General features: G+C 36.6%; 1 protein-coding gene across 35 annotated transcripts in view; it reads right to left on the bottom strand.

Moving 5' to 3' along the window:
- The window catches only part of KIDINS220 (kinase D interacting substrate 220), a 117847-nt gene that overhangs the window by 10971 nt on the left and 79408 nt on the right, over window positions 1-27468 (bottom strand). For 9 of the 35 annotated variants that reach the window (XM_070574531.1, XM_070574532.1, XM_070574533.1 and 6 more), the window contains exons 23-28: window positions 19233-19411; window positions 17897-18132; window positions 15702-15815; window positions 4110-4238; window positions 1937-2035; window positions 712-948 (exon numbers count right to left, since the gene is read on the bottom strand). In XM_070574531.1, coding sequence (XP_070430632.1) covers window positions 712-948; window positions 1937-2035; window positions 4110-4238; window positions 15702-15815; window positions 17897-18132; window positions 19233-19411 — 994 coding nt within the window. Of the gene's footprint in view, window positions 1-711; window positions 949-1936; window positions 2036-4109; window positions 4239-8431; window positions 8465-11668; window positions 11770-14345; window positions 14403-15701; window positions 15816-17896; window positions 18133-19232; window positions 19412-27468 lie in introns of all 35 variants that reach the window. The other 26 variants (XM_070574536.1, XM_070574539.1, XM_070574540.1 and 23 more) reach the window with 7 other exon arrangements.

The raw sequence follows: 27468 nt of genomic DNA, 5'->3' as shown, positions 1-27468 counted from the left end.
TTCAAAAGGGCAGCCCTGCCAGGTACTGACCGCTCTGCCTACACCTTGTACACCTCGCTCCCTTTCCGCAGGGCGCCTCTTCGGCGCTACTGTTTTCCCTCCCACCCTCCCTCCCTCTCTTCTCTCTCTTCTGCACCCGCTCTGTTTTTTCCTCTTCCTCTTTCCGTACTCTTTCTCATGTGTCTCTCGCTGTTGTTTTATCCCTGACCCTTGCCTGTCCCCCGTCTTCGAAGAGCACCCAAAGGAAGAAGTTACCCATATCTAACATCCAACCATAAAAAGAAAATGCATGTCCACAAACAGTGAGGGTATGTCCTGAAAACCACATCATGGTGCTCAAACGGATCATGTGTGGCAAGTTTTTCAACAAAGATGTATTTTAGCCCATGACTAATGAATTTAACAAGAAAACAGCAGTGACGGACTGGACTTCACTGACTAGAGCAGCCCAGCTCCTATTACTCTCACGCCACTACCCTATTTGATTGTTTCCGCAGCTCTTATCAATTCTGAAACAATCGTACTTTTCCTTTGTTTTACCAACTGTCCTCTCCAGAGGAATACGGCCCCTTGAGGAGAGGGAGTCCTCTGTCCTCTTCACTTAGTTACTCATTATTTTCTGAATGACGACATAAATTCACTAACGTAATCTCGGTGAGTTAAATATTGCCCTAATCTTCAGTAATATGAAAAATGACATTTAATAAATACCTGCCAACTTAGATTACTGTGACGTGGGGCACCTTCATCCAGGCCAAGTGTATTCAGTTCCTCGAAGCTGAAGTTCAGTGTGTAGGGAGCTTGACTGGAAAGCTCGGTATGAGGCAATTCGTTGTGGGAAGAACGGCGAGCAGCTTCCCCGTGAGGGACCGGGCCACTGGTGCTTTCACTAAGTAAACGTGGGTCTTCAGGGACCACTTGGTTTTCTGCATTTCTCATTTCTAGTACCTTAACAGAGGAAAAAATATCATTAATATCCACACTGACAAATCACATTTTAGAAGCTTTAGAAATTATTTGAAAAATAAAACATTAAAAAGTTGTTATAATGGAAATGAGAAAGCATACTTCCTATAAGTGAATTTCTAATGAATTTGTACATCTGTTTATCTTTCATTTTAATTAATACTAAAAGAAGTAGTGGCAATAATCATAATATATACATTATACTCTAATTTGACCATTATGTTATTACTTTAGTTTAAAATTTAACTTGAGAACAAAACAAAATGCAACTGTAGTGTGTCCAAGAAAACCAGAGCTGGATGGTAGTTAATGTGGTAAAAGAAGATTTAAAACAGGAACTATTGCAGTAGGAAAAAGAGACCTCAGGATGGGACTGAGCTCAACTCCGAAAGCAGCCCAGCCCAATGAGCATTTATAGCAAGGATCAGGGTGGGGCTCAGGGGGTGGAATCGCTGAGAAGAAACCTCCTGGGTAGGGGGGCTCCAGCCGCACTGACGTGAGGAGATTCTCGCTGGAGGTGGGCCAGGGGGTCAGAAGGCGCCTGGAGCTCGTGAGGAAGGAGGGATTTGATCAGACACACGGGGAGACCAGACTTTGGGGTGGGGGTTCTCTCTAAACTGACTTAGAATTCTTGCTAAAACTGGGCAATGCAGGCCTGCTGAGGACGGACACCAAGGTCAAGGCCCAGAGGCCCAGAGGAGACAGACTAGAAGCGGGTCAAGCAAAATCTCCGTCAATGACAGCATGGAGAACTGGCGGGTAGCCTCTTCCCCAAATTTCCCAGTGAAATGCCCAAAGGCAAAGGTTGCCAAGTGCTGCTGTCAAACAGAAAATGCAAGGGTTGTAGGTAAGTATAAAATGCAGTTTTTACGTGTTATTTAAAAATACAGAAAAATAGCAGTTTAGACCAGTATTTATTAGCACTTGTTTTATACATTGTAAATAATTCTATATATATAAAATATCTTACTGTGCTCCTAAAAAGATGCCAGTCTCCAAAATTCATATTCATCTCTTTCTTCAGCTCATCAATGTTACACTGAGCTAATACACGGCCATTTATGTTTGCCTGAATAAAAATAAATACAAGTATAAAGACAAACGAAATGTGAGCTTTCTGAATTATCAGTGATTAAAAAGCACATTTATATTTAGTATTAAGAAAGTCATTAGAGACTAGAAAATATTGACCTAAAAAAGGTTATCATCCCACATAATAATATAATAAACAAGTTGAATTTGAACAACATAAACCGCTCCATATTTTTCCAAGTGTCTCAGCACTCAAGTACAACAAATCACGGTTTAGGGACCAACCCAAGAGCTAAGCTTCCCAACTGTTTCCAAAACTACCGACCCTGTCATGCACAATAAGGAAGCTGTTAGTTTTTCCCCTCTAAGCTTATAAAACATGAACATGAGCACGAGCTGCTGGGAGGGGTGAGAGACGTCTGTCCTTCTAAGTGTGTCAGTCGTGGACGGAGTTCTAAATGAGTAAGCCCTGACACAGTTATCAGTTACGGTAGATAACTTCTATCATAAAGAATGTCCACCCACTAATTTCCCAGTTTACTAAATTCACGAAAAGTGACTATCACTATCGGGTCTCTGTAATTCTAGCTTCCCCTAAATAAGAAACGATGGCATTTTCTTTATTAATAATAGGTAGCTTACTGATTTTACAAAATACAAACCCTGACTTTATTAACTATGGTGAAATTACGGGATACCTGTATTTGAAATCGATAGAATGCTCAGTTTCCAAGTTAACTCTCAAGAAAAGAGTGTACAGAGCAAGCCTGTGACAGAGGTCCTGCTGCAGAAACGCAAGCAAGTTTGCAACACTTAAGAAACCAGGTGCCACGGTGGGCTTCAAAAAGCCAGGCACTGGGAATAAAGAGCTGAGTGGGAAGAAAACTGCTGTCCTGATGGAAACAAACTGCCACCAAGGATTCAAGTTGGAAACCTCAGCCTTCCCTGAGTCTAACCACGCTGCCTAGATGAGAGTCAGGTCAGTGCCTTGGAAAGGCTGTGCTGGACCTTCCGCAAACAGAGATTAACACTAACCACACCTGTAAGGAAACTGACATTATCTGAAACTTTTCTGGCTAAACACACATTAAGATTAGTAAAATGGTATCTGTATATGCTAATAATTTTTTTAAAAGCTTTTTAGATGCCATTCTTTAAAGTATGTAAACATCAGAGTCTTGTTATTAATGCTCCACGTTACTACAGTCCTCCAAAAGAAAAAGTATAACTGGAGGAATATCTACTATGACCGGAACTCAGCCTGGTACATGGGGAGCTTCCTCAAAATCCCAGGCATCACTGTCCAACTGCATGGTAGCTACTAGAATTTCTACAACAGAGTCTGGGAAGAGAAGAACTTCTCAAAGGTGTCAGCCTTGCAAACCCAAACCTATGAGGTTTCATCAAATGGGACATGATCATAAGTCCTATAAGACATGAAAGTGACAATCTGTGGAAAATGAGCAAGTGTGGTTTACTTTGATAAACATTAAGTCACAAATAAATATTACAATCAAAGAAAAGGTAGCACAAAAGAAAAGGCTTTTAGGGCTGGTCTGGTGGCAGCACAGTTGTTAAATTCGTGCACTCCACTTCAGTGGCCCTGGGTTCATGGGTTTGGATCCCAGGTGCGAACCTGCACATCACTCATCAAGCCCTACTGTGGCAGCGTCTCATATACAAAATAGAGGAAGCTTGGCACAGATGTTAGCTCAGTGCCAATCTTCCTCACCAGAAAAAGAAAGAAAGAAAGAAAAGCCCTTTGAATGTTCTATGTTGCATACTGAAAATATGAGTAGTTTATCTAAATGTGAAATCCCTTAGAGGTTTGTATTTCTCATCAGGCACTTTTTACTTACATTAGGTAATTTTTTAAATAACACTGTAATACAGCTCTTTTCTTTTTCTTTTATCCATTTATAAACTAATGGATAATAGGGCAATTTTAGGATACAAAATAGTAAGAATCATGTTTCTTTCCATTTAGAGCTTTTCCATTTCAACAGAGAAGCCATCTTTGAGAAGCTAAATACGAAGTGTTCACTGTCCACAGAGGCCCGTCTCCCACCCCCTCATCCCTGCCTGAGGCAGCAGGTAAATGTGCACATCACCTTTTTGATTGTTGTACAATACTGAGGCAGCATACTCTGGTCCAGCCCTTCTACTTGTTTCAGTTTCTCACATACTGCATCCACACTCATTGAATTCAGTGATACTGTTCCTGAGGCTGGGCCTGATCCCTAGATAAGCCAGGGGAAAATGCAGCATGAAGAGCATTTAATGCCAGATATAAGCAGTCACATGACAGAGAAACACTCATGAAGTTACACTATGAAGTACTCTAACTAGCAACAAATTTTCAAACTAAAGTAAAAACAACAAATGTGCATAGTATGGGAAAATACCAGTAGGGAACAGAATTAGCTACTGTTATATCTTAATGAGTTTTTATTAGAGCAGGTACAGCCTGATCAAAATCACTTTTCTAAGAAGACAGCACACTCCATGTGCCAAGCCTAGGCCACCTTTCAAACGTTCACAGCCTAACCTCAAGAGAGAAGCACGCAGCCCTTAGTGACAGGAAGGACAGGGGTTTAAAAGAGAAAGAACACGGGGGTAAAATAACTGATGCCTATATTATAAAAATACAAAAGCTAACTCTGAGAAACAATTTTAAAGTGTCTATACTAAACAGCTTTCAATGTTTCTACAGACCAACAGTCTACCACAGCTGAGGTTTTCACATCTTGACCATACTTTATACCCAAGGGTTCTAAAACTTCCCCTTAAGAATCCATACAATAATCATGTATATATAAAACAACAATATTACTTCTTAACATGTGAGAGTAAATACAATCCATTAAAATATGGTCTCATTTAAAAGAAAAGTCAAAATAATAAATAAATCTAGTATTTACTTAGAAGAAAAATATTTTCTGAATGTGGTGACATACTAAGTATTTGCCTGTGATCAATTATATATGAATCCCCTCAATTACAGACATGGACATTGGGGTTGGCAAGGTTAAGTTTTGACTTCAAAGTCACAGGATACATAGCTAGTTAGTGGTAGATTTGGACCAGAATGCTAACTTATCAGGTCTTACAACTTCCTATTTTCCTTGCTCCAACTGTCTGTTTTGGAAGAGTTTACAGAAACTATAACCACAACAAAGAGAAGACAAACCAAATAGTATAGAGGTTAAAGATAATGTTCCAAATGATGGGTTCTGTTACCATTCAATCTAACTTTAAAATGATAAAAAAAAAAATTTATCCTACCCTCAAGGATGTGCAAATTTATATTTTCTACTGCCTCTTTTATCACTATCAGGACAACAGCAGACTATAACACAGCCAAAACTGCCTGTCAGTCGGTTGTTAAACATTATTTGTAACATGGAAGCATAATACTCTATTATTAATTGATATATAAATATGCTCACATATAGTATATACACAGCATACATCTATATTATATATAAGCACAAATATAGCTAGGGAATGAGAGCATATTGAAAAGACAGTTGGGGGAGTAATCTTATGAGAGTGAGGGAGTCTTAGCAAGTTTACAAGGATAAGATAGGCCCAAAAAAGTTTGGAAATTAATGACTTGGAATATACTGTACCAAACACATTCACTGACAGTTTGTTTTTAATTAAGTATAAACTTAAAATATGCCATATACTGTATGGTCTGAGGTTCAATTGCTTCAAAAATACTGAGAGCAAAACACTACTATTTCCATAATTTAGGTATCATATCTCTATACATAGTTCTATTTTCTGCCTGGATGAGTACAGCCAATATTCAAAGGTTTAACTATCCGCTATCTACTATGGAAATTTAAAATTTTTCTATGAATTTTTAATAACAATACTTCTTCCATCTTTTACTTCTTTTTAAACAGCTTTATTGAGATATAATTCACATACCATACAATTCTCCCATTTAAAGTGTACAATTCAATGATTTTTAGTATATTTATAATGTTGTAAAACCATCACCACAATCAATTTTAGGACATTTTCATAGTCCTAAAAAGAAATCCCTGAACCCATTAGCAGTCTTTCTCCAGCCCCTAGCAACCACTAATCTACTTTCTGTCTCTATAGATTTGTCTCTCCTGGACATTTCCTATAAATGGAACCACACAACATGTGGCCTTCTGCGACTAGCTTTTTCACTTAGCCTAATGTTTCCAAGGCTCCCTCATGCTATAGCATGTATCAGTACTTCAGTCTCTTTTATTGCTGAATAATATTTATCTTTTAAATGATCTTTAATACTATCTTTCAAACTTTTTTATTCCTCAACCTGTCTCTTCTCTCCAGATACATTTATACTTGCTTACATTTTCTCGGTTCAAAAACCACAAACAGTTTGATCACCAAAATAAATAATGATCATACTGGATTATAATTCATATAATAAAATAAATACACATGAGTCCATACTGATGTAAATAAATAATTGAATAAGTAAATGAATGAGAAAGAAGAGTCAGCTTTTCCTCATAGAATTCCAATTAATAAATGTAGAAGAAGGAAACAGAAAATTACCATCAGGAAAACACCACAATAATAGTGGTTGCATACAAGATGCATCAACGGATACTAAAATTAATGGGCAAAAGTATAAGCAGAAACAGGAGATTTGCAGAGTTTCAAAATATCTCCCTCAAGATATTTATTCATTATAAAGGGAAAAGTAAATCTTTACAGTGTTCAAACCTGGCAGACGCCACCTTAACCAAGTGATGGAGGGTAGCAACACCAGTGGTAAGGCAGGATCATCATGGACCCTCTAATGTGATGCTCTGGGAAGGGCGGAGTATCGTTCCTGTGGTTCTCTTGCCAAAGATGTATAACCTCCTTCTAATCACAAGGAAACAGCAGACAAACCCAAAGAAGGACAGTCTATAAAGTACCTGACCAGCATTCTTCAAAAGTGTTAATTAAGGCCATGAAAGACAAGAAAAAGACTGAGGAATTGTCATAGATTAGAGAACTCTAAGGAGAAATAACCAATAAAACACATTGGAGTGGATCCTGGACCAGAAAAATGACGTTAGTGGAAAAGCAGGTGAAATTCAAATAAGTCTGTAGGTAATAGTAGTGTACCAATTTTAATTTCTCCTCTTCAAAAATATACTACAGTTATGAAAGATGTTAACATTAAGGAACACTACTTTTGTACCTTTTATTTAACTCTAAAATTATTTTAAACCAAAAAGTTGCTTTTTTTTAAATCATAAAAGAACTCTTTCTGATTGTGCTAAAAAGGACAAGTATAATAGATAAAGAACAGACTAACTCTGTCAGCTTAGGGGGAAAATGTAAAATGCCAGAGCATCTTATTTCCACGGAGAATCTGAGAATTCAGCAATAGAGACATGTTAATAAAGATACTACTCTTTTCCTTTAAAACAAAAAGTTCCACCTAATTTTAATTTCATGATCCTTTAAAACCTTTATGAATTATTTTATTTATGAATTATTTTAAAACACATTTTCTCTTTCATTGGGGATTATGGAGAAAATATATATTATCTCTGAACGACTTTTAGAAGCTGTAAGAAAAGACAGAAGCACATGGATATAAGATCTCTGTAACTCCATCAAGGCCGTAGTCCGACTTTGACTATTTGTAAGTTGGGCTTTATCAAGATAAGGGGTAAATTATCAATAAATTAAAATGTGTTACAATATGATTCTTTGAGTAAATGAGAAATGGTAATTACCTGCCAGGTCTTTTCTAAAATAATCATATATAACAAAATTACTTTGAAACCAAATGAATCTCGCTAGCCAAAATGATTTTTGGATGCAAATCTCATAAAAAGAAGGAGAAGGAGTAGAAACGTGATAAGGAAAAAGCATATCTAATAATTCATTATGTAAATTCTTAATAGAAAATTAATATTACTTTGGCAATACACAGAATGGTAATACTTTAAAGTTTATCATGCATTCTTACTTGAAATTTACCTGTTACAAATCAAGAACAGATCATTTCAGCATACATCACAATTTATAAAAAAAAAATTCAGAAAATTGAATGCAGATGTTAGTTTCTTTAAACTGTTAAAAATAAACTTCAAAATGCACACAAATCAGAATTTCTCCAGGTATAAATAAGGCTAACAAAACAGATTGAAATTACCTCCATGGAACTGTATGATTTTATATTGTAAGTAGATTAAAACTACACCCTGAAATATTATCATCTTTAGTAAATTTATTAAATAAGCTTAGAATTGATTAGCCAGAAATGAGTGCCATGCAAAGGCTGAAAGCAGCTATTAAAATAAACCCAAGACACTGAAATGAGCACAGAATTATAAACAGCCCAGCATGAAGTTGCCAATGATTGCTTCTAACAGTCTAACAAGAAAAGTGAGGAAGATTTCACTAAAAGTTTCTGTACCTGTCTCTGTTTGTTAAACCCAGAGTCACACGGCTTTAAGGAAGGAATAAAACAGAATGAAGGACACGAGCTTAAAAGCAAAACGGCAAATATACACATACAATAAACACAGCAGCAGTTTCGTCATTCTTCTTATCTTCCCACAACTGTGAACAAGCCACCTCTACAGCCACACAAAGCAAGGAACGCTTGCACACACGCACACAGCAGTTTAATTTCATTAACGTGTGCTTGGCAATTTTAAATTGTATTCTCAAAATGTATATTCTTTTGATTAAAAGAATAAATCATGGGCCATAGATTCAACAAAAATATCAGGCAAATCAAATTTGCTATGAAAAGTCAAACTTCCTACTATACACAAGTTTAAAATTAATTTTTAAATATTCTGATTAGAAAATTGCAACTATTAATTGCAGACCAATTTAATAATAAGGTTTAAATACTTGGAATTCACAGGATCACTTCATAAAATGAAATTTATCTGGCCACATACAGTTAAGGTTCAGAAACATACTTTTCAAATTCGGGGTTTGTTTCACTGGGCATGCGGCACATTAAATGGATGCACTAAAATACACTGGAAAAGAAAGGCCTTAAGAGCCACACAGCTCAAGAAATTACACAGGTAATGGTGAAAATTATCTGCATACTATGGTTAACATTTCAGTGACATAGCTTTTTAAAAACTCTAATTCAAAGCAGACATACTACTATTAACTATTTTTCTGAATCTATTAGGTTGGTGGTAAATATTCTTAAAATAGTTAAAATAATCCAGAGATGACTGACAATATTGATTCAAAGTTGATTTACAACACTGTTCTAGTACAATAAAGGGCAGGGCTTTGCTAGCCTAATGCCAGAGGTTTTCCTTTCCTTCCTTTTTTTTTTTTTTTTTTTTGCTGAGGAAGATTTGCCCTGAACTAACATCTATGCCAATCTTCCTCTATTTTGTATGTGGGTCACCACCACAGCATGGCAACCAATGAGTGGTGTAGGTCCACACCTGGGAACTGACCAGGCCATGGAAGTGGAGCACGCCAAACTTAACCACTAGGCCACAGGGCCAGCCCCTAGATGTTTTTCTTTTAACATTCACTATCTGGAGTACTTCATGGGAACCCTGTTTTCTAGTTTACATACCAATTTCATCATTAGCAGGCTTTTTAGACAGTTACTATATCTATCTGTGAGACTTGAAAAAATATCAAAAAGGGAGTACTAATGAAATTACAATTTACTACAAGATAGCCAAATCACAAAATAAAGCTATTGTTAACCTAGTTGGAAAAACATAACTTACTCTTCAAACTACATGAGAAATAACAATTAGGCCAAAGTTGACAGATGAGGCTTAATATCCCATTTCAAGGGCAATCTTCTAAAAAACACAAATACTAAAGAACTGCAATGAATATGATTTTGTTACTTTTTAACTTTTACCTGTACTCTAGGATTTCAATGATATCATCACTGCGTAATATATTTCTGTAAAAATACATCAAGCTACTTGTAGTTTATTAATTGTTTAGGGAAAAAGTTTTCTTGACTTGAAGTCCGGCACAATGACTTTCAAACTGGAAGTGAACACAATTTTTCACTAAATTATTAAAGTAAAAATAAGCTAATATTTTTCCACATTGAAACAGAATAACAAAAATGTACTTCTAAAATACTTTCAAAAGTGTGCGTGACCCTCCTGAGAGAAGCGCTGAGAGGTGACGGGGGGACCTGTCCCCACCCACACTCTACGCGGAGCCCACCCCGCGCCCGCTTCACCCACAGCGTCTCTGACTTCCTCGTCCAGTCTGCTCCTCAACAGTAGGACACAGCTTGATTTGGACACACATCTGTTAGAACACAGGTTATAAGTTCTAAACCAGTGGTGGAAATAAAAATTATCTACAGTTGAGCCCCATCTTTTTTTTGCTTTTTGCTTGGTCACTCCACTGACTGGATGCAGTTTAATGAAAACCAAGACCTTCTTTTTTAATACCTTTATTAATTCAGCAGTTTTCATCAATCTCTAAAAGTAAAAGTAACAGGACACTGGAACTCAGGATACTGTTATTAACACTGCCTTTGCAATTCTGAACTTCCTTGCAATTAAACTTTGTGCTAATTACGTATTTTCACACCTTTTCAACGAGGTATAAAAGTGACCTAAATGAGGGTGTCTGAAGGTATGGAGTAAACGCTATGGCAGAGAAGGTCAGGAGGGTTTGCCTTAGTGCTGCCACTTCCCCCGGCAGCCTTCAAGACCATAAGCTCAATGAGGGCAGGATTTCCATCAGTTTTGTTCACTGCTGCATCCCACTAGAATAGTGCCTGCTAGGTATTCAATAGATTTGTTGACCCAGTGTATGATCACACAGGCATCTGTAGTACTAGACGCTAAATAAATAATTCAAGGAAGGATAAAAGTGTAAAGAAATACTGTATCACTCCTTCCTTTGAAAAAATGCTTTTCAATGAAACACAGTTACCACTGTGAGCACCATACTTTCAATAAAAACAGACTACAGGACTCCTCAGAGTAACTCTTTGAAATACCATAGCAACATGCCACTGAAGACACCTGGCTCAAGACAGGCCCTCCACAAAGGGTGCTTCCCTTCACTGTCACAGAAGGGTCTGAAGCCACTGCTTCCCAGTGGGAAGTGGACTGGAAGAGGGCAAAGCCACTGAGGAAAAGCCCCCTGGAGAGCTTTAAAAATTCAAAGTATTTGCAGCATCCAAAGAACTGAGAGATCCTTTTAAATTCCAAGAAAACAAACCAACTGACACCTCTTGGGTCAGAGAAGCATCAACAGACAAAAGGCTGAGGTAATCTAAACAGACTGGGTATTCGTGCACTACTCCCATCACTGAGACAAGGGTTATTTAACACCAAACAGTTTTAGTTTCTGAGTCTCTAAAGCTCCACAGAATTTGGCCTTTGGGGTAGTAACAATAATAATTATTATTAAATAATTAAATAGTTAAAGTTTGCTAAGACTAAGTAATCCTTAAATCGGATGGATGCGGTAGGTCTGTTTTTCCACATAAGGGAGTTGAGTATCAGAGAGGTTAAGTAATTTGTCCAAGGCAAACAGCTAATTACCAGGGTCTATTTAACTTGAAAGCCCAGATACCTGACTAAGGCATGCACAGCAGCAAAGCAGCAGCATGATACTGAAGAATGGGCGTGATACAGGCCTCGCAGATTCTAGCTCCACGTCTGGCACTCCCCACCTGTGAACCTCGGGTAAGTCTCGCAGACTCTCTGAGCCTCAAATCCATGCTGTGGAGCAGGACTGCATCACAGGCACTGCATCACAGGTTCTCTGAGGATCCTCGAGAGGGAAGGCAAGTCCAACGTGGGGCCAGAGGTCTTTTTCACTGGTTTCGTAAACTGGAGTTCTGATTAAGACTACATTTCTAAAAAAGGCTTCTCTGCTGAAAGTTTGAAAAACACTGGCCCTTTCTAGCTCTAATATTCTGCGCAGCATATCTTGAGTCCAACATTAACATTTTTTCCCAGTTTTATAAGATTTGGCATATATTGTCTATTATAAAATTATAGGAAAAAAAGCTATCACAAAGGCCTACATCATCACCTTTGTGAAACACCTGGACATATCTATAATTTATCTGATAAGTCCTTGGCTGGCCTTTACAAGTTACAATTATTACAATGTCCCTTAATGTGAAGAAACTCAATTATTTTCATAAGGATCTGCTTTATAAAGGTTAATCAGAAATTCCTTGTGGTAAAAAAATATGGGACCCCCTCCATAACTGAAAAGACTATAATTAGTTAACTCTTTATAATCTGGCTTTTTTGGTGGGTTTTTTTGTTTTGTTTTGTTTTTAGCTTACTATTCTGTATCTGTGTATCTATACCTTATTATTCTATATTCTGCATCTATAATGACAATTTCTCCAAAAATGTTTGTGTAGCTTCTGACTTATCTAGAAGCAGCTCTTGTCATCAAGTGTTGCACACAGGGGACAGCTGAGTGAGCACAGACAGACTCAGTCTGTAGTCCTATTATCCCAGAAATACAGAGAGTTTTCTACTACAGGACTAGAAAGCCATACAAGCCATGAAGGGCTAAGTAATTTTTATATTAACTACTTCTACGCTGGTTCAGCTATAAAGATCCCAAACAATGTTCCATGTACAGACACTTCTCAACATTTCCACCACTGCTTTTAGTTTGGCTTTGAACTAAGTGTCTACTTTTACTAGTGTTCTACAAAACAAATTTTACGTGCTATTGTCATTATTAATTCCATAAAAGCAAAGAAAGTTCAGTAAGCATCTATTATTCACTAAGTAGATCACAAAACTATCTTTTAATATTAAAAGAATAGCAAATAGTATGGTTATTTTACTAAACAAAGGCACTAACATATTTAGAGCATCTTTACTCTTTGTTATTGGGCTTCTAAACACATCTCAAGGATTGCACTATTTCCCCTTCCCCAAAAACTCATTTCAAAATTTGCCTAATGCTCTTTCACTGAAAGAAACTACAGCCACGTTTTAATTACAAGGGTTGGTCCACACTCTTAAGCATGGGCACAGCGACTACTTCAGCATGTCTGTGTCATTAAGACCATCAAATTCTTCACAGTATCTGATTTTCATCAAAAGTTTGCTGAGGAATTTCAGCTCAGAGAATTGCATTGCATGCATGAATCTATGCATTAAAGGCTCTCTGGCTAAACTAAAAGTCACTCTTGCACACAGGGGCAATGAGCCATGGATTAAAGATTCCCCTAACACCAAAAGAGAATTATTATGGTTTGTTGTGTCTACCATTTCATGGATAATTGAAGTCACTCAAACGCTTCAGCTAAAATGTTAATGACTTAAAAAGAATCACCAACTCCGCCATGAAAACACCAAAATGATTCTTCTCTCTGTTACTAACACTAACTCAGAGAAAATTAAAGTTAAAAAACTCCTGCCTATCCAAATGCATGTTTTAAGTTAAAAAATTATGGATATTCTCAGGATGCAAAATTTCAGCACATTAATTCTCACTCCTATGCCACATTTCAACATAGCTTTAGATTAAATCGATCATGTTTACATGGGCATAACATTCTTTAAATAAATCAATAGGAGTTAAAATGCAAACCGGGTTCTTCAATTCCACCGTGACTGGATAAATGAAGATTTTAAGGCTCATCACATTAAACATACTTCTTATTAAATACAAAGTCTTGAGCAATAAATACCCAAAGTGACTTCCTATATAAGCTATTTTTTTAAAGAAACCCATCTTAAAGTGTTGGACCAAAAACAAAAAGGTTTTAATAATGCCCTTTACATGCTGAACTAGCTCTGTGTTTATCTGGAAATTTTATTTTAATAAATACACAGATAGAGAAAGGCAGTACTGCATTTACACGAATGCTTCATAAACTGTGGCCACTCAGATTAAGAATGAGTCACTAAAGATCCTTTCTAGTTTACACCATCTAGCTCATAATGCCTTTTTGTCATCTCAAGGGCAATCTGGGATATTTCCAAAAGTATTCTACGTCTGTAGCACCAACTGCAGGCTTAAGAAAAACAGGCAAAGGTGAAAATAGAGGTCAACACTGAGGAACAAATACCACCAACAGAATGTTCCTGATGGCTGCTGGAAGCCCCTTTCTTACCGGACAATAAAAAACCCCACCCCGCGTCATTGAGAAAGGGGAAAAACAGGAGGAAACAAAGGGTCAAGTTAAACATTAGCTTTTAAATTAATCCATGAACTATGATTATTAGTATTCAGCTACTCTACACTAGCTGCGCATCACGTCACAGACGCAGAGTTAGTGAACTGCGGTCATCACAATTCAGACAGTCGTTACTGCTGCAGAAGCAATGAGATGCGCGCGCGTTCCACACCACAAGACTACTCATTACCCTCGAGGAGTCTGTGGGTGAAGAAAGCCCCTCAGCAGCATCCTCCTTGATAACCTCCTAACAACACAAAACAAGAGTGTGGGTAAAGGTGAGGGGTGAGCCAAACTAGGATGATGAATGAACACGATGTAAAAATAATAATATAAAACACCAAAACCTGGATGGGATTAGATTTCTCCCTTCAGTGACTACATTTTTGTTTTTATTGATGTCATAATAGTTTGTACATTGTGAAATTCCAGTTGTACATTATTGTTTGTCAGTCACCATATAAATGTGCTCCTTCACCCCTTATGCCCACCCCCGACTCCCTTCCCCCTGGTAACAACCAATCTGTTCTCTTTGTCCATGTGTTTGTTTATCTCCCACATGAGTGAAATCATACAGCGTTTGTCTTTCTCTGTCTGGCTTATCTCATTTAACATAATACCCTCAAGTTTCATCCACCTTGTTGCAAATGGGATGATTTAGTGACAACATTTAAAAATTTAAATAACAGTTTTTTGGTTTTTTTTAAAGATTGGCACCTGAGCTAACAACTGTTGCCAATCTTCTTTTTTTTTTCCTGCTTTTTTTCCTCCCCAAATCCCCCCAGTACATAGTTGTATATTCTAGTTGTGGGTCCCTCTAGTTGTGGCATGTGGGACGCCACCTCAACATGGCATAATGAGTGGTGCCATGTCTGCACCCAGGATCCAAACCCTGGGCCACTGAAGCTAAGCCCGAGAACTTAACCACTCAGCCACGGGGTCGGCCCCCAAAAATAACAGTTTAAGCTCTATAACTTTTGTCTCCTAATTTATAAAAATATATTAACAGGGAATTTCTTTTTTTTAAATTTTTAATTATCACCAGTAACACCTAATATTCTAGGCACAAATGTATTTTGTTTGGATTAGATTCAATAGTATATTTTAATAATTTCTTTTTCCTATTTAATTTCTGCCATTAGATTAAAATGTTCTTCTAATATATGCTCTAATTTTTATACCCTAGGGCTAACATATATATACAGATACCATATATAAATATATCCTTTAAAAAGATATTAGAAATTAGTATAGATATAAAGGTTTAGTTTTAAAAGTTTTGGTAACAAACACTGCATTATAAGCCAGAAACTCTGGCTGCAAACAACTCAGCATTTATTCACTGAGGCTACTAGTCATTTTCCTTCCATAGATATTTATCAGAAATGAAAACAAAATAAATTTTTTGTTAGTAACAGCTTATGTTTCTTAAAACTATTTACAAAATAAGTTGCGCTCTTTTACTCCAGAAAGGAAATAATCAAACTTGAATGCTGCCTATGTTGCTTATTAGGTTACTACTTTAGTTACCCTTTTTTATACTTACTAGGCCATTGCTCTGATCTCTGGGCAAACTCGTTTTTACTGATGGACGTGAGATGAGATGTTGGGAACCGCCAGGGTAATACCTTGGCGTGTAAAGGTATGGGGCAAAGAATGGCTATGGAAAAAACACGTAACAAAAGAAGGGGTAAACAATTACAGAAATCAAAGTGTAATGAGATTTACCAAATGAAACTAGCCAATAAAATACAACTCCAAATTGCTAATGCAAATGACAAAACAAAAGAAAAAAAGGCTCACTCATATTCTATAAGATATCAAACCCAAACTTAAGACAGATTATTTAAATATTTATATTGTTGATTTAATATAAGCTTTTTTTTAAGCAACTAAAGTTCTGCACCTTACAATTTGACACAAGAATTTCTCTTTACATATACCATTTTTATGGGCTTACCATGTGTCTGGTTCTAAGTGGTTTACAAATATTAATTCACAATCTCTTTTAAAAAAGTAGAATAGCATCTTAATAGAATACTGTTCTTTACAAAAAAAAGATTAGCCTTAAGTGAGACCAAAAAAGGTCTCGATTATATGAGAACATCCTAGCATGGATTCCAGGAACACTGTTACTCTAAGTTCCTAGAATTTACCTTATATCCTATACCCTAGAGTTTACTCTATTTCCTAAATAAGAAAGAATATCTTTTTAATGGTGAATCCATCATTTAGATGAGATCTATAACTGTAGCATTTATTTGTAACCAGTTTCATATAAACAAGGAGATATCAGATTATATGGGCTAAACATAAAGATTAAAATTCACTAAGCTTCATTACAGTGAGCATCTTCCCCTACCTTTTTCACTCCTGCCATTTTAAGAAAATTATTGTGCTTTTCAGACTAAAAACTTCAAATAACTACAGCAAAAAATAACTAGACCTAAAAGCATGAGAAAATTTTAAATGCTTTAAAAATAATAAAATGCTATTAAAGCATCACATGATTGTTATTCATATAAAATTAGTGAACACAAGGTCTCAGCCTAGATGGTATGGTAAAAATTTCTTTTTTCAAACTTCTTGGTCTCAAAACTTCAACTGTCATCTAATGATCAATTGAGCCATTTTACGTAACACTATAGCAGATTTTAAGACTAGTAAATAAAAACCTACCACACAAAGTTTACAAGGATGGAATACATTATAAAATGCTATGGTTTTACCTTTGTCTCCTTGTCTGAGTAAAAGAATGGATAGCATTCAAAGGACCTCTATGAATGGTGTACCTGATTATTTATATGGCCAACATTTTTCAAAAACTGAAAATTTAATTTAAATTCTGGAATCCCTTCTTTGCCACATTTATTCTAAACTTCTCTTTCTTCCTAGTTCATATGAAATTTATTTAGGTATGCAGTTGGCTTCTATGAATACTAGCCCCTATATTTTCAAGAATTAGATTAATGAGAGAGACAACAAAAATAAGTAATTATAATGGATCCTAGACTACAGTCCCAGAAAGCAAAATACTTGGGTTCATGCTCCATTTTCCTATAGGAAATATTAGTATTTAAGATCATTAAAGTAAGGATAGCTTGGGCCTACTAAACTTGATAGGGTCTGAATACCACTAACTAACTGTGCTTTCATCTTTTCCAGTAGAAAATTATCATATTTATACTAAGTGAACAATTATACATCACTAAAGATAACTTGAAATAAAACTTTAGAAAACTGGTTCTGGTGCTATCATTTAGCAATAACATCTGAGTCATACAAGCAGTATTTTCCATCACTATTTCACATTTAAAAGCTATAATATATTAAATACAGGTTTACGGAACTATTGTAGAAATTTATCATTATTTTAAATGCCAATATAAATTATTATACAAGATATAACAAATGGAACATTTGTTTATAAACAAATACGGAAATTCCCTTTGAAGCACAGGATAGTCACTGCTGACCCTGTGGAGTTTCACTTTCTTATCAAGATAACAAATAAAAGCAAAAAGCATCTCTAATATTCCGACTCAACTGAGATCTAAAACCCATTAAAATTCAAAATTCTTTTAATTTTTAAAATATCATATACAATAAATTCAAACTTAACATTATTCCTATATTAAAAAACTAAAGTACAATTTCAAAATAATAGACTCCATAAGCAGAAAATTTCTGATAATTCCCTAGAACGAATTCTTAAAATGAAAGATTCTAGCACTTCCTTACCCTGTTATAGAAGGGATGTTGGGGTCCTGTCATACCACTGTAATAGCTGCTGTGAGGCTGTGGTGACACAACCCCACCTCCAAATGGTCCATTGAAGGATGTGGAGGAAGAGCAGACGGACGGAGGCTGGCTGTAGCCTGACGGGGGTCTAGGATGAGAGTCATGCAAGGGCAGCGGGGGGAGCGGGGGGTACGCCAGTCCTCCGATATTAATCTGGTCTCTTGCAGCACGAACATCTAAAAGATTAAATGACATCCCAGAAGGCAAAAGAAAATACAGCATTAGTAATTAGCCCAATTACCACTTCCTACTCTAATGACCAGATAGAAACATGACTTTACCACTCTTGCCAGGGATTCCAACCAGCTCACAGAAGTAGACAGGAAATCTTGAATTCTCCATAGACATTCTAGTAAGGAAAGCCCAACTACTTTGCATAAAAAGTAGTTTTTCACCATTTGAAAAGTCACAACATCTAGATTCTTCTCTTCAGTTACCAGAACTATATATTTTTCTCTGACTTTCTAAGGTATTTGTTTGTTTGTGGTATTCTAACAATTCTTATGATTCATAAGTATTACCGACTACTAACAACTCACAATTGTGTAGAGTTAATAAAGACAACATTAGCTAAGACCTGGGGTTTGCAAAAGATAAAGATACGACTCATCCGCCTCTGAACAACAACAAACAATGCCATAGTCACAAAACACACCTGTGATATCAGCTTTATAACAGGTATCTTAAAAAATGTAGGAGCAGTGTAAGGCTCTCTCTTCATAAATCCTGGAAAACTCAAAGGTGGGTCAGCAGTGCCAGTATCATATACAAAAGATAGTATGTTTCAATAAAGGTTTTGTGTGCGTGCATGTGTATATGGTGGTGACTCAAGAACAACCTAAATTACTCCAAAACCTTCATGTCACTATCTCCAAGTTACAGTCCACAAATTTAAGTTAAAACTTAAAAAGCAATATTTTGATTTTCTCACCACTCTGGTCCTGTTAAGAACAGAAGATTGGTGACAGAAAAATTACAATGAACTGACATCTTAAAGTGGTGACTATACATTAAATGGAATCTGATGCCAAAGTAAGGATTCAGGTGTGTGGGTTGGGAAACAGAATAAAGTGAATTTAACAAATAACATTTTCTTAACATTCCCAAAAGGGTGTCAAGCCTCCTCATCCTCAGTTTCATTAATTCTTCTGTGTAGTGGCTGGTTCATTATTTCTTGATTTCTCATGGAGCAGAAGAAACTCACATAGCTAAGAGAGAAACAGGAAAATTTCTGAGGACTTTAGAGAAGAAAATTCCATTTACTACTAATACCCACCTGCAATGATTTCCCGCAGTTTGGGGTCTAGGTTTACAGTGCACGGCAAAAAGGTTTTCACATCTCGAGCCACAAGAACTGGGGTCCTTGAAGACAAAAACACTTCAAAATTTCTTATATCTCCATCTATTTCAAGCAGTGGCTCAACATCTTTAGTTGTTGGAATATTCTTTGATATTCTTCAAACAAGAAACAAATGAAAAAGGTCATTAAGGTCACTATTAGAAAGGCAAATTCTGCATGTAACTTAAAATTTGTTATTTAAAAAATAAAGAACACATTACACATCTTGCTCTCATTTAAAAAGAATTTTTCTTAAGGAAAGAAAAAGGAACAAAATAAATGGTATAGTTACAAAATTACTAAGGTAACAGGTGTGGGATCAGAATTATATTGCCTTTACCCAAAGGTAAGACCTTAGGCTGGGAAACCAGAGCGAGGAAACTGACACATATACATACCAGGCACTTCACACATTGATGATTACCTCGCAATGATGGTTAAATAAGTTATCATTTTACACATGAGGACAGTGGGCCTCAGACAAATTAAACAGCCTGCCTAAAGTCACACAACTAGGAAAGAGAATCTGACTGGCTCTAAAATCCATGTTTATTATAGAATACCATGGTTCTTGCCTTTGCAAAAAGAAGAAAGAAAGAATAATTTTTAAATAAATTACACAAACTAAAAAAAGCAAAGGTTTTTCCTTTTCAAAAAAGGTTTTCTTTTCTATCGTAAAAGTAATATATGCTTACTGTATAACCATATATATAAGACAAAGAAATACAGAATAGAGGGAAAAAAACATAATTTTACCAACCAGCTACTAATATAGTGTGTCACTTAGCCTTTTATATTATACAGAGTTTTTTACATAGTTGTTTATATACGTAAAAATTAAGCCTTAAATGTAAAAACAAGTAACACTCATTCATTAAAAAATACTTAGTAAGCACTTCTATGTTGAACTATAAGAAACTGCCATTTTTATAGGTCAAAATGGTCAAATATTGACAATTCTATATGGTTCAACCTACTATATGCCAGACAATGTGCTGATATGACGCAGTAAGTAAAAATGCATCATAGAGAGATAAAAGGATGGAAAATGCAAAAGAGAGCTTAACAGACAAGGAGGTAGATGAGAAAACTGGAAATAACCCAAATGTCTACTAAAAGTTGAAGAGATAAATAACTTGTGCTATATCTATATAATGGAATACTACTTAGTAATAAACAGGAATATACTTATTTATACATGCAATAACATGGATAAATCTCACAATAAATTATGTGGAGTGAAAGAATACAGCCAATAAAGAGTACATAGTTGGATGTTTTCATTTTTATAAAACTAGAAAATGTAAACCAATCTATAGTGACAGAAAGCAGATAAAGGGTTCCCTGTGAAGTCAGGGATGTGGGAGAGAAAGGAAACAGGGAGGGATTCCCGAGGAATAGGAGGAAACTTCTAGAAGTGACAGATATGTCCACTCTTCTCATGGTGGTGATGAATTTGTGGGTACATGTGTATATCAAAACTTGTGGAATTGTGCAACTGAAATAGCACAGTTTATTGTATGTTGATTATACCTCACAAAGCTGCTTTAAAATCACTGTATATTCGGAGATATCTTCAAAACACTCAATTCCCAGTTAGTCAAGAATACTAACTGTTAGATTATAGTGGGTACAGTTTCAGAAGAGCAGAAAGATTTTCATGCCCTTCAAAAAGTGAAATGGGATCTTACTGTAATATTAGTTACAGCTATATTATTTCTTTGGGACTAGCACTTTACTGGTCAGACCAAATACTTGGCTAATAGCCAAATAGTAAAAGCCATCTAAGGGAAAATCCAGAGAGCAAAATTAACAAACAAGAAAAGAACAGGGTAGGGTGCTGGTGAGAAAAGAAGGACAGCAATTTTGTCTTAATGAATTTCGGGAAGTCCCTTTTATGGACTCACACACACATGTATGAAATAGAAAAGCCCTCCCAAATCGGATTACTTCTTAACAAACTAAAATGGTATTCAAACTGATTACTAAATATATCTAAAATGAAATGGAAAACTTGGAGAATGGCTGCACAAAATCATTTGCACAAGTGGCCAAAATAGAGCTTAAACAGTTAAAAAGGTAGTTCATCTATTTCAGGAGCTTAACATAAAATTCTAAGAGAAGCTAGAAAGATTTAGATAAAAACACACAGCTGACAAGTCACATGAAACAAATTAACTGAATTTTAATGCCAGCTCTGCTTAAGCTTGAATGTGAACAGTGTTCTCAATATGAGGAACAATACCGCTGTTCACAAGCCAACAGTCTACTGCTGGTTTCCAGATTGAAGTCTCTATTTTAACCTTTTGAGCTCAATACATTAAACTCTTCTACTGAAAGAGATATTTATGTAAATGATAATCTTTTGGCAGTGGGCCACCAAAATCATATGTGCCTTTATTTTTCAGATATTTTCCCAAAGGTTAGTATTTAAAGAATTTAAGTAACTTCACTTTTCAATTAAGAGTGAATTTAAATTTCCACTATTATGAATCATGTGAATTAAAGTTGCCAGCATTAAATGGCCCACAGAAAGCATTATAAAACCTCAGGCATCAACGAGCTCCCACCAAGTTTAAATGCAACTTCCTTCTCGGCTACCATTCTAGCAGTACCTATCAGTGCCAACAGCAACCTAAGTTAAAAGCATTTTCATTACAAATGACAGTGTTTTATAGAAGGTCCATATTAATTCCTTGGCAGAAACTACATAAGCCAATTCATATCACTTCAATTCAAAATGAGGTGTTAAATTATGTGGAACAAAAGTTTTATTTTAAATCAAAATATAAACAGGTTCTAAGAGCATAATTTATGAAGAAGCCATTATTTATCATACTTTATCTAAAAGTAGCTGCCTAATAATGTCATTATTTAATCATAAGAGGTTAAAAATTAAGACAAATTAAAAAAAAACAACAGGGAAAACTCTTAACTGCCTCAGGATTTTATTACCTTGAAACATAAATTTAACTGCTAGCAGACTCTCAAATACTTTGCATCAATGAACGCCCATTTATTAAATACTCTCCATGCACACAGCCCTTTTGAGATTCTGGGAGACAGATGGAACACACAGACAAAAAACAGCCACTAGCATTGTAGCCAAAGGGTCAGAAACAAAAGATAAACCGAAATCCATTGTTAAGCCCACTACTGTGTGTGGAAAGACGACCAAAAACCTGGACGTCTTAGGAGCTAGGAGAAGCTCTCCCCTCCCGTCTTAACCCAGTTAATACCTACTCATCCCTTGTCCCTCAGCTCAATTCCCCCTCTTCAGGGAAGTCTTCCCTGAGACCAAGTCTCCTCCTCTATTACAAGCCATCATAGCATATATACTTTCTTGTACACCACATTATCACAATTGGAATTTTATATTCATTAGTGGAATTATTTTATCAAAGTCTATCTCCCCCTCAAGACTGTAAATTCCATTAAAGCTGGGAACAAGTTTGGGTTTGTTTACCATTGTATCTCCAGTGTCTACAGCATACAGCAGAATACTGTCACATCACTTTTGCTTAATAAATATTTGTAGAGTGAATAAACTACACAGAAAAATGTATTGTTCCCAAAGAACTCTATTCCTTTAAAAAGATTTTTCACCTTAATTATCTTTTTTGATATTGAAAAAGCCTTGTGCTTGGGAAAGAATAAGTTGACCCATTTTGAGTTAATTTTTGTACACAGTGTGAGACAGGGGTCCAACTTCATTCTTTTCTATGTGAAAATCCAGTTGTCCCAGCACCATCTGTTGAAAAGGCTAGTCTCTCCCCCATTGAATGGACTTGGCACCTCTGTCAAAGCTCAAACGGCCACAGATGTATGGGCTTATTTCTGGACTCTCAATTCTATTCCATTGGTCTATATTTCTAGCTTTATGCCAGTACCACATTGTTTTGATTACTGCAACTTTGTAATAAGTTTTGAAATCAAGAAGTGTGAGTCCTCCAACTTTATTCTTTTTCAAGATAGTTTTGGCTATTTGGGTTCCCTTCCAATTTCATATGAATTTTAGGATTTAGGTTTCTATTTCTGCATAAAAGGCTATTGGAATCTGGGTAGGGACTGCACTGAATCTGCAGATCACTTTTGGTAATATCAACATCTTAATATTTAGGTTTCCTATCCATGAACATGGGTTATCTTTCCATTTATTTTGATCTTTAATTTAGCAATGTTTTGTAGTTCTCAGAGTATAAGTCTTTAACTTCCTGAGTTAAATTTATTCCTGGATATTTTATTCTTTTAGATGCTATCATAAATAGAACTACTTTCTTAATTTCCTTTCAGATTGTTCATTACAGGTATACGGAAACAACTGATTTTTTTATGTTGATCTGTATCTTGGAAATTTGCTGAATTTGTTTATTAACTATAGTAGCTTTCTTGTGCATTCTTTCGGATTTTCTATATATATATAGGATCATGTCATTTGTGGTTAGAGTTTTACTTCTTCCTTACCAATTTGGATCCTTTTATTTCCATCTCTTGTCTAATTGCACAGGCCAGAACTTCCAGTATAATGTTGAACAGCAGTGAAAGTGGGTGTCTTAGTCAACTGGGGCTGCTATAACAGAATACCATAGAGTGGATGGCTTAACTGACATTTATTTCTCACAGTTCTGGAGGCTGGAAGTCTGCAATCAGGGTACCAGCATGGTGGGGTTATGATAACCTTCTCCCTGATTTGCAGGTAGCTCTCTGGTCTCTTCTTACACGGACACTAATCCCATGATGAGGACTCTACCCTTATGAGCTCATCCAAACCTACCCACCTCCTGAAGGCCCCACCTCCAAATACCATAACATTGGTGGGTAGGGCTTCAACATATAAACTTTGGGAGAACACATTCAGCCCACAGCAGCAGGCATGCTCGTCTTGTCCCTGTCTTAAGGGAGAAGCTTGCAGTCTTTCACCATTGAGAATGATGGGAGCTGTGGGTTTTTCATAATTGCCCTTTACCATGTTGAGTAAGCTCCCTTCTATTCCTAGTATTCTGAGAGTTTTTAACATGAAAGGGTGTTAGATTTTGTCAAATGCCTTCTCTGCATCCCATGAGTATTCTCTTACAATCCTTTTTATTTCTGTAAGGTTGGTAGTAATGTCCCCACTTTCTGATTTTACTTATTTGTGAGTTCTCTTTATTTCCTTTGTCAGTTTAGTGAAAGGTTTCTCAATGTTGTAGATCTTTTCAAAGAAACAACTTTTGGTTTCATCAGTTCTCACTGTTCTTATTCTATTCTCTATTTTATTGATCTCCCCTCTAAGCTTATTTCTGTTCTTTTGCGAGCTTTAAAGCTTTTTAAAACTTGCTCCTCTATCTAGTTCCTCAAGGTGTAAAGTTAGACTATTAATTTAAGATCTTTGTCCTTTTTTTAATGTAGGCATTTACAGTTATAAATTTCCCTCTGGACACTGCCTTTGCTGCATCCCATAAGTTTTAACCACCCCTAAGATTCTTATAAAAGTACCTTAATAAAGATTCCACTGGGGGCCGGCCCCGTAGCCAAGTGGTTAAGTTCTCGAGCTCCGCTTCGGTGGCCCAAGGTTTTGCCAGTTCAGATCCTGGGAGCACACATGGCACCACTCATGGGGCCTTGTTGAGGTGGCATCCCACATGCCACAGCTAGAAGGACCCACAACTAAAAGTATACAACTATCTAGTGGGGGGACTTGGGGAGAAAAAGAAAAAGAAATGATTGGCAAGTTGTTAGCTCAGGTGCCAATCTTTAGGGAAGAAAACAAAGATTCCACTATTTACCTTTCATCTTATGTTGGAAAGAACATTAACCTAGGGGATCAGAAAAATAAGTAATTTCCTTACTATAGCTAAAGTAACATAAGCTAAAACCGTCCACATGCAGAAGGTTGTGTTGAGTGCAAAACAACACTCAATGGAGCAAATAACTTTTTAGGAAAGAAAACAAACAGGCACCTGCATGTGGTGGTCAGAGCTGATTCTCAAGACAACAGTCCCCATGGTGTCAGGTGTCCTCACCAATACCTACTTTTCAAAACCTACAAAAGTCATGTTGCATTTTATAGGCATCCTATTCATTAACTACACTAGAAAACTATAAAGCACTTGTATACATGGCACACTGAATGGATCAACGTGCCAAACCTTCAGGTTTCCTTGTTTCTGGTTTCAAGTATTTAGTGTATTTGACTTTATGTGTCAGAGGATGCTCTAATTAGGGTTAAATAATGCAAACCATAAAAGCACTTGTGTAAGTTGCCACGGAAATCATTGTCAGAGCTAAACACTGTTATTCTTTTACTTACTGGAAGAGCTTACTACATGTTTTTTAAAAATTATTTCCCACTGAGGGTGTATATTTCCAAGATGATCTACTTGGCTAAAACATTAGGGCCCAAGATTACTTTTTTATACTAATGGAGGAAATATGTAGGCATGAAATTCAAAGGATAAAAAACGTTCAATATGCAAACTCAGCAGACTATCAGACACACAATTTGCATATCTGCAGCTGGGCTTCAGCAAGGCTTCACCTGGGCAGCACAGGATATGACCTTGGTGGCAGAGATCCCACTACATCCAGGACCTCACATGACATAGCCCCTTCTTTTCCAAGTTATGTTCACACTTCTGGGTTATAAGTCAGGGCTGCTGGCAATATCGTGTTCATATGTTTCAGCTGTTCTTCCTTCTTGTTTTGAACCTGAGTAACAACTACGGTCAGAAACTGAAAAACGAGCTAGAACTAGAAACAATAGGAGGAAAATTTTATGACCATAAAAATCTCATTAAGTTAAAAAAACAAAAAAAAAGCCTTGAATTACCTTGACACGGAAACACTTACACTCCAAAAGAAAGGAGACTTAGGGAATCTCCAGGGATGATTCGATCTGTCAGCGTGTCAACTGACTAGGAAACTTAGTGTAACCGAGGTCTGGGGGCAAAATAACCTCCCTTTGAAGCTATTATATAAACATACCAAATATTTACATGTTAGATGCTTCCCATTAAACGCAGTTTTGATAAAGGCAGTGATTTCTAGGAATACAATGCCTGCATGAAATGCAATTTGGCTATATTCTAAAACAAAAGAACAGAGTATTTACTGCAATGACTTTCCCTAAATCCAGACTTGATGATCTCAGATAACTTCGAATAAGGCTATAATGTTTGACAATCAAAAGCAATGAGATTAATTGTTTAAAGGCTAGGTTACTTGTTAACTGTGTATGACTTGGCACAAGTCATTTAACCTCTTTAGACTTTACTTTCCTTATTTCAACGGGGCTGAAGTAGATTTCTAAGATCCTGTCTAGGACCCTGTAGATGCTTCCCATGCTCCCGCCATGGGGAAACGCTCTCTCTCAAAGCAATGAAGGAAGCAGCGGCCTAACGCAGAGATGTCCCTTCCACGTCCAGGCTGCCTTGGACTTGGTGTAAAGACGGCACACGGAGCATAACTTCACTTGGCTTTAAGGGTGCCATTTCAGTAACTACAGAGATGCGAAAGGACCAACAAACAGGGAGGGTAAAACAGGAAAGCTCAAACAGCTATCTGCTTAGGTGCAACTACAATACCGATAAGGCCTTCATTCATGTGTGTTATCTAACAGATTCTGAGTAAGTATATATTTAAAAGTTATAGAGAATTGAGAGGGAAATAAAAAAAGAACTAATATTTGTTGAATATCTACTGCCTGTCATCCTCTGAGCCAGGTATTTAACCTAGTTTATCTAATTTTTATCACCCAACATTCCATGAGGTATTATTTGCATTGTTTTTCAAAGACTTTTTTATTTTTCCTTCTTCTCCCCAAGTCCCCCCAGTACATAGCTGCAAATTTTAGTTGCAGGTCCTTCTAGCAGTGGCATGTGGGACTCCGCCTCAGCATAGCTCGATAAGCGGTGCCATGTCCGCGCCCAGGATCCGAACCGGCGAAACCCTGGGCCACTGAAGCAGAGCTCTCAAACTTAACCACTCGGCCACAGGGCCAGCCCCTATTATTTCCATTTTTAAAATTCCATGAGGCTCAGAGAGGTCAAGCAACTGGCCTGACACCACCCCAGATGTAAGTGGCAGAGCTGGAACCGTGTGTGCATGATGTAAAAGCCTGTACCCTGCTCACTGCACCAGTTCAAACTGGGTGCCACAGACACAGCTCAAAATTCTTAATGATTTGCATGTTTTT

This window comes from Equus przewalskii, chromosome 14 (assembly GCF_037783145.1).
Source record: "Equus przewalskii isolate Varuska chromosome 14, EquPr2, whole genome shotgun sequence".
In the NCBI taxonomy this organism is placed as follows: Eukaryota; Metazoa; Chordata; class Mammalia; order Perissodactyla; family Equidae; genus Equus; species Equus przewalskii.
This window is presented reverse-complemented; position numbering and strand designations above follow the sequence as displayed.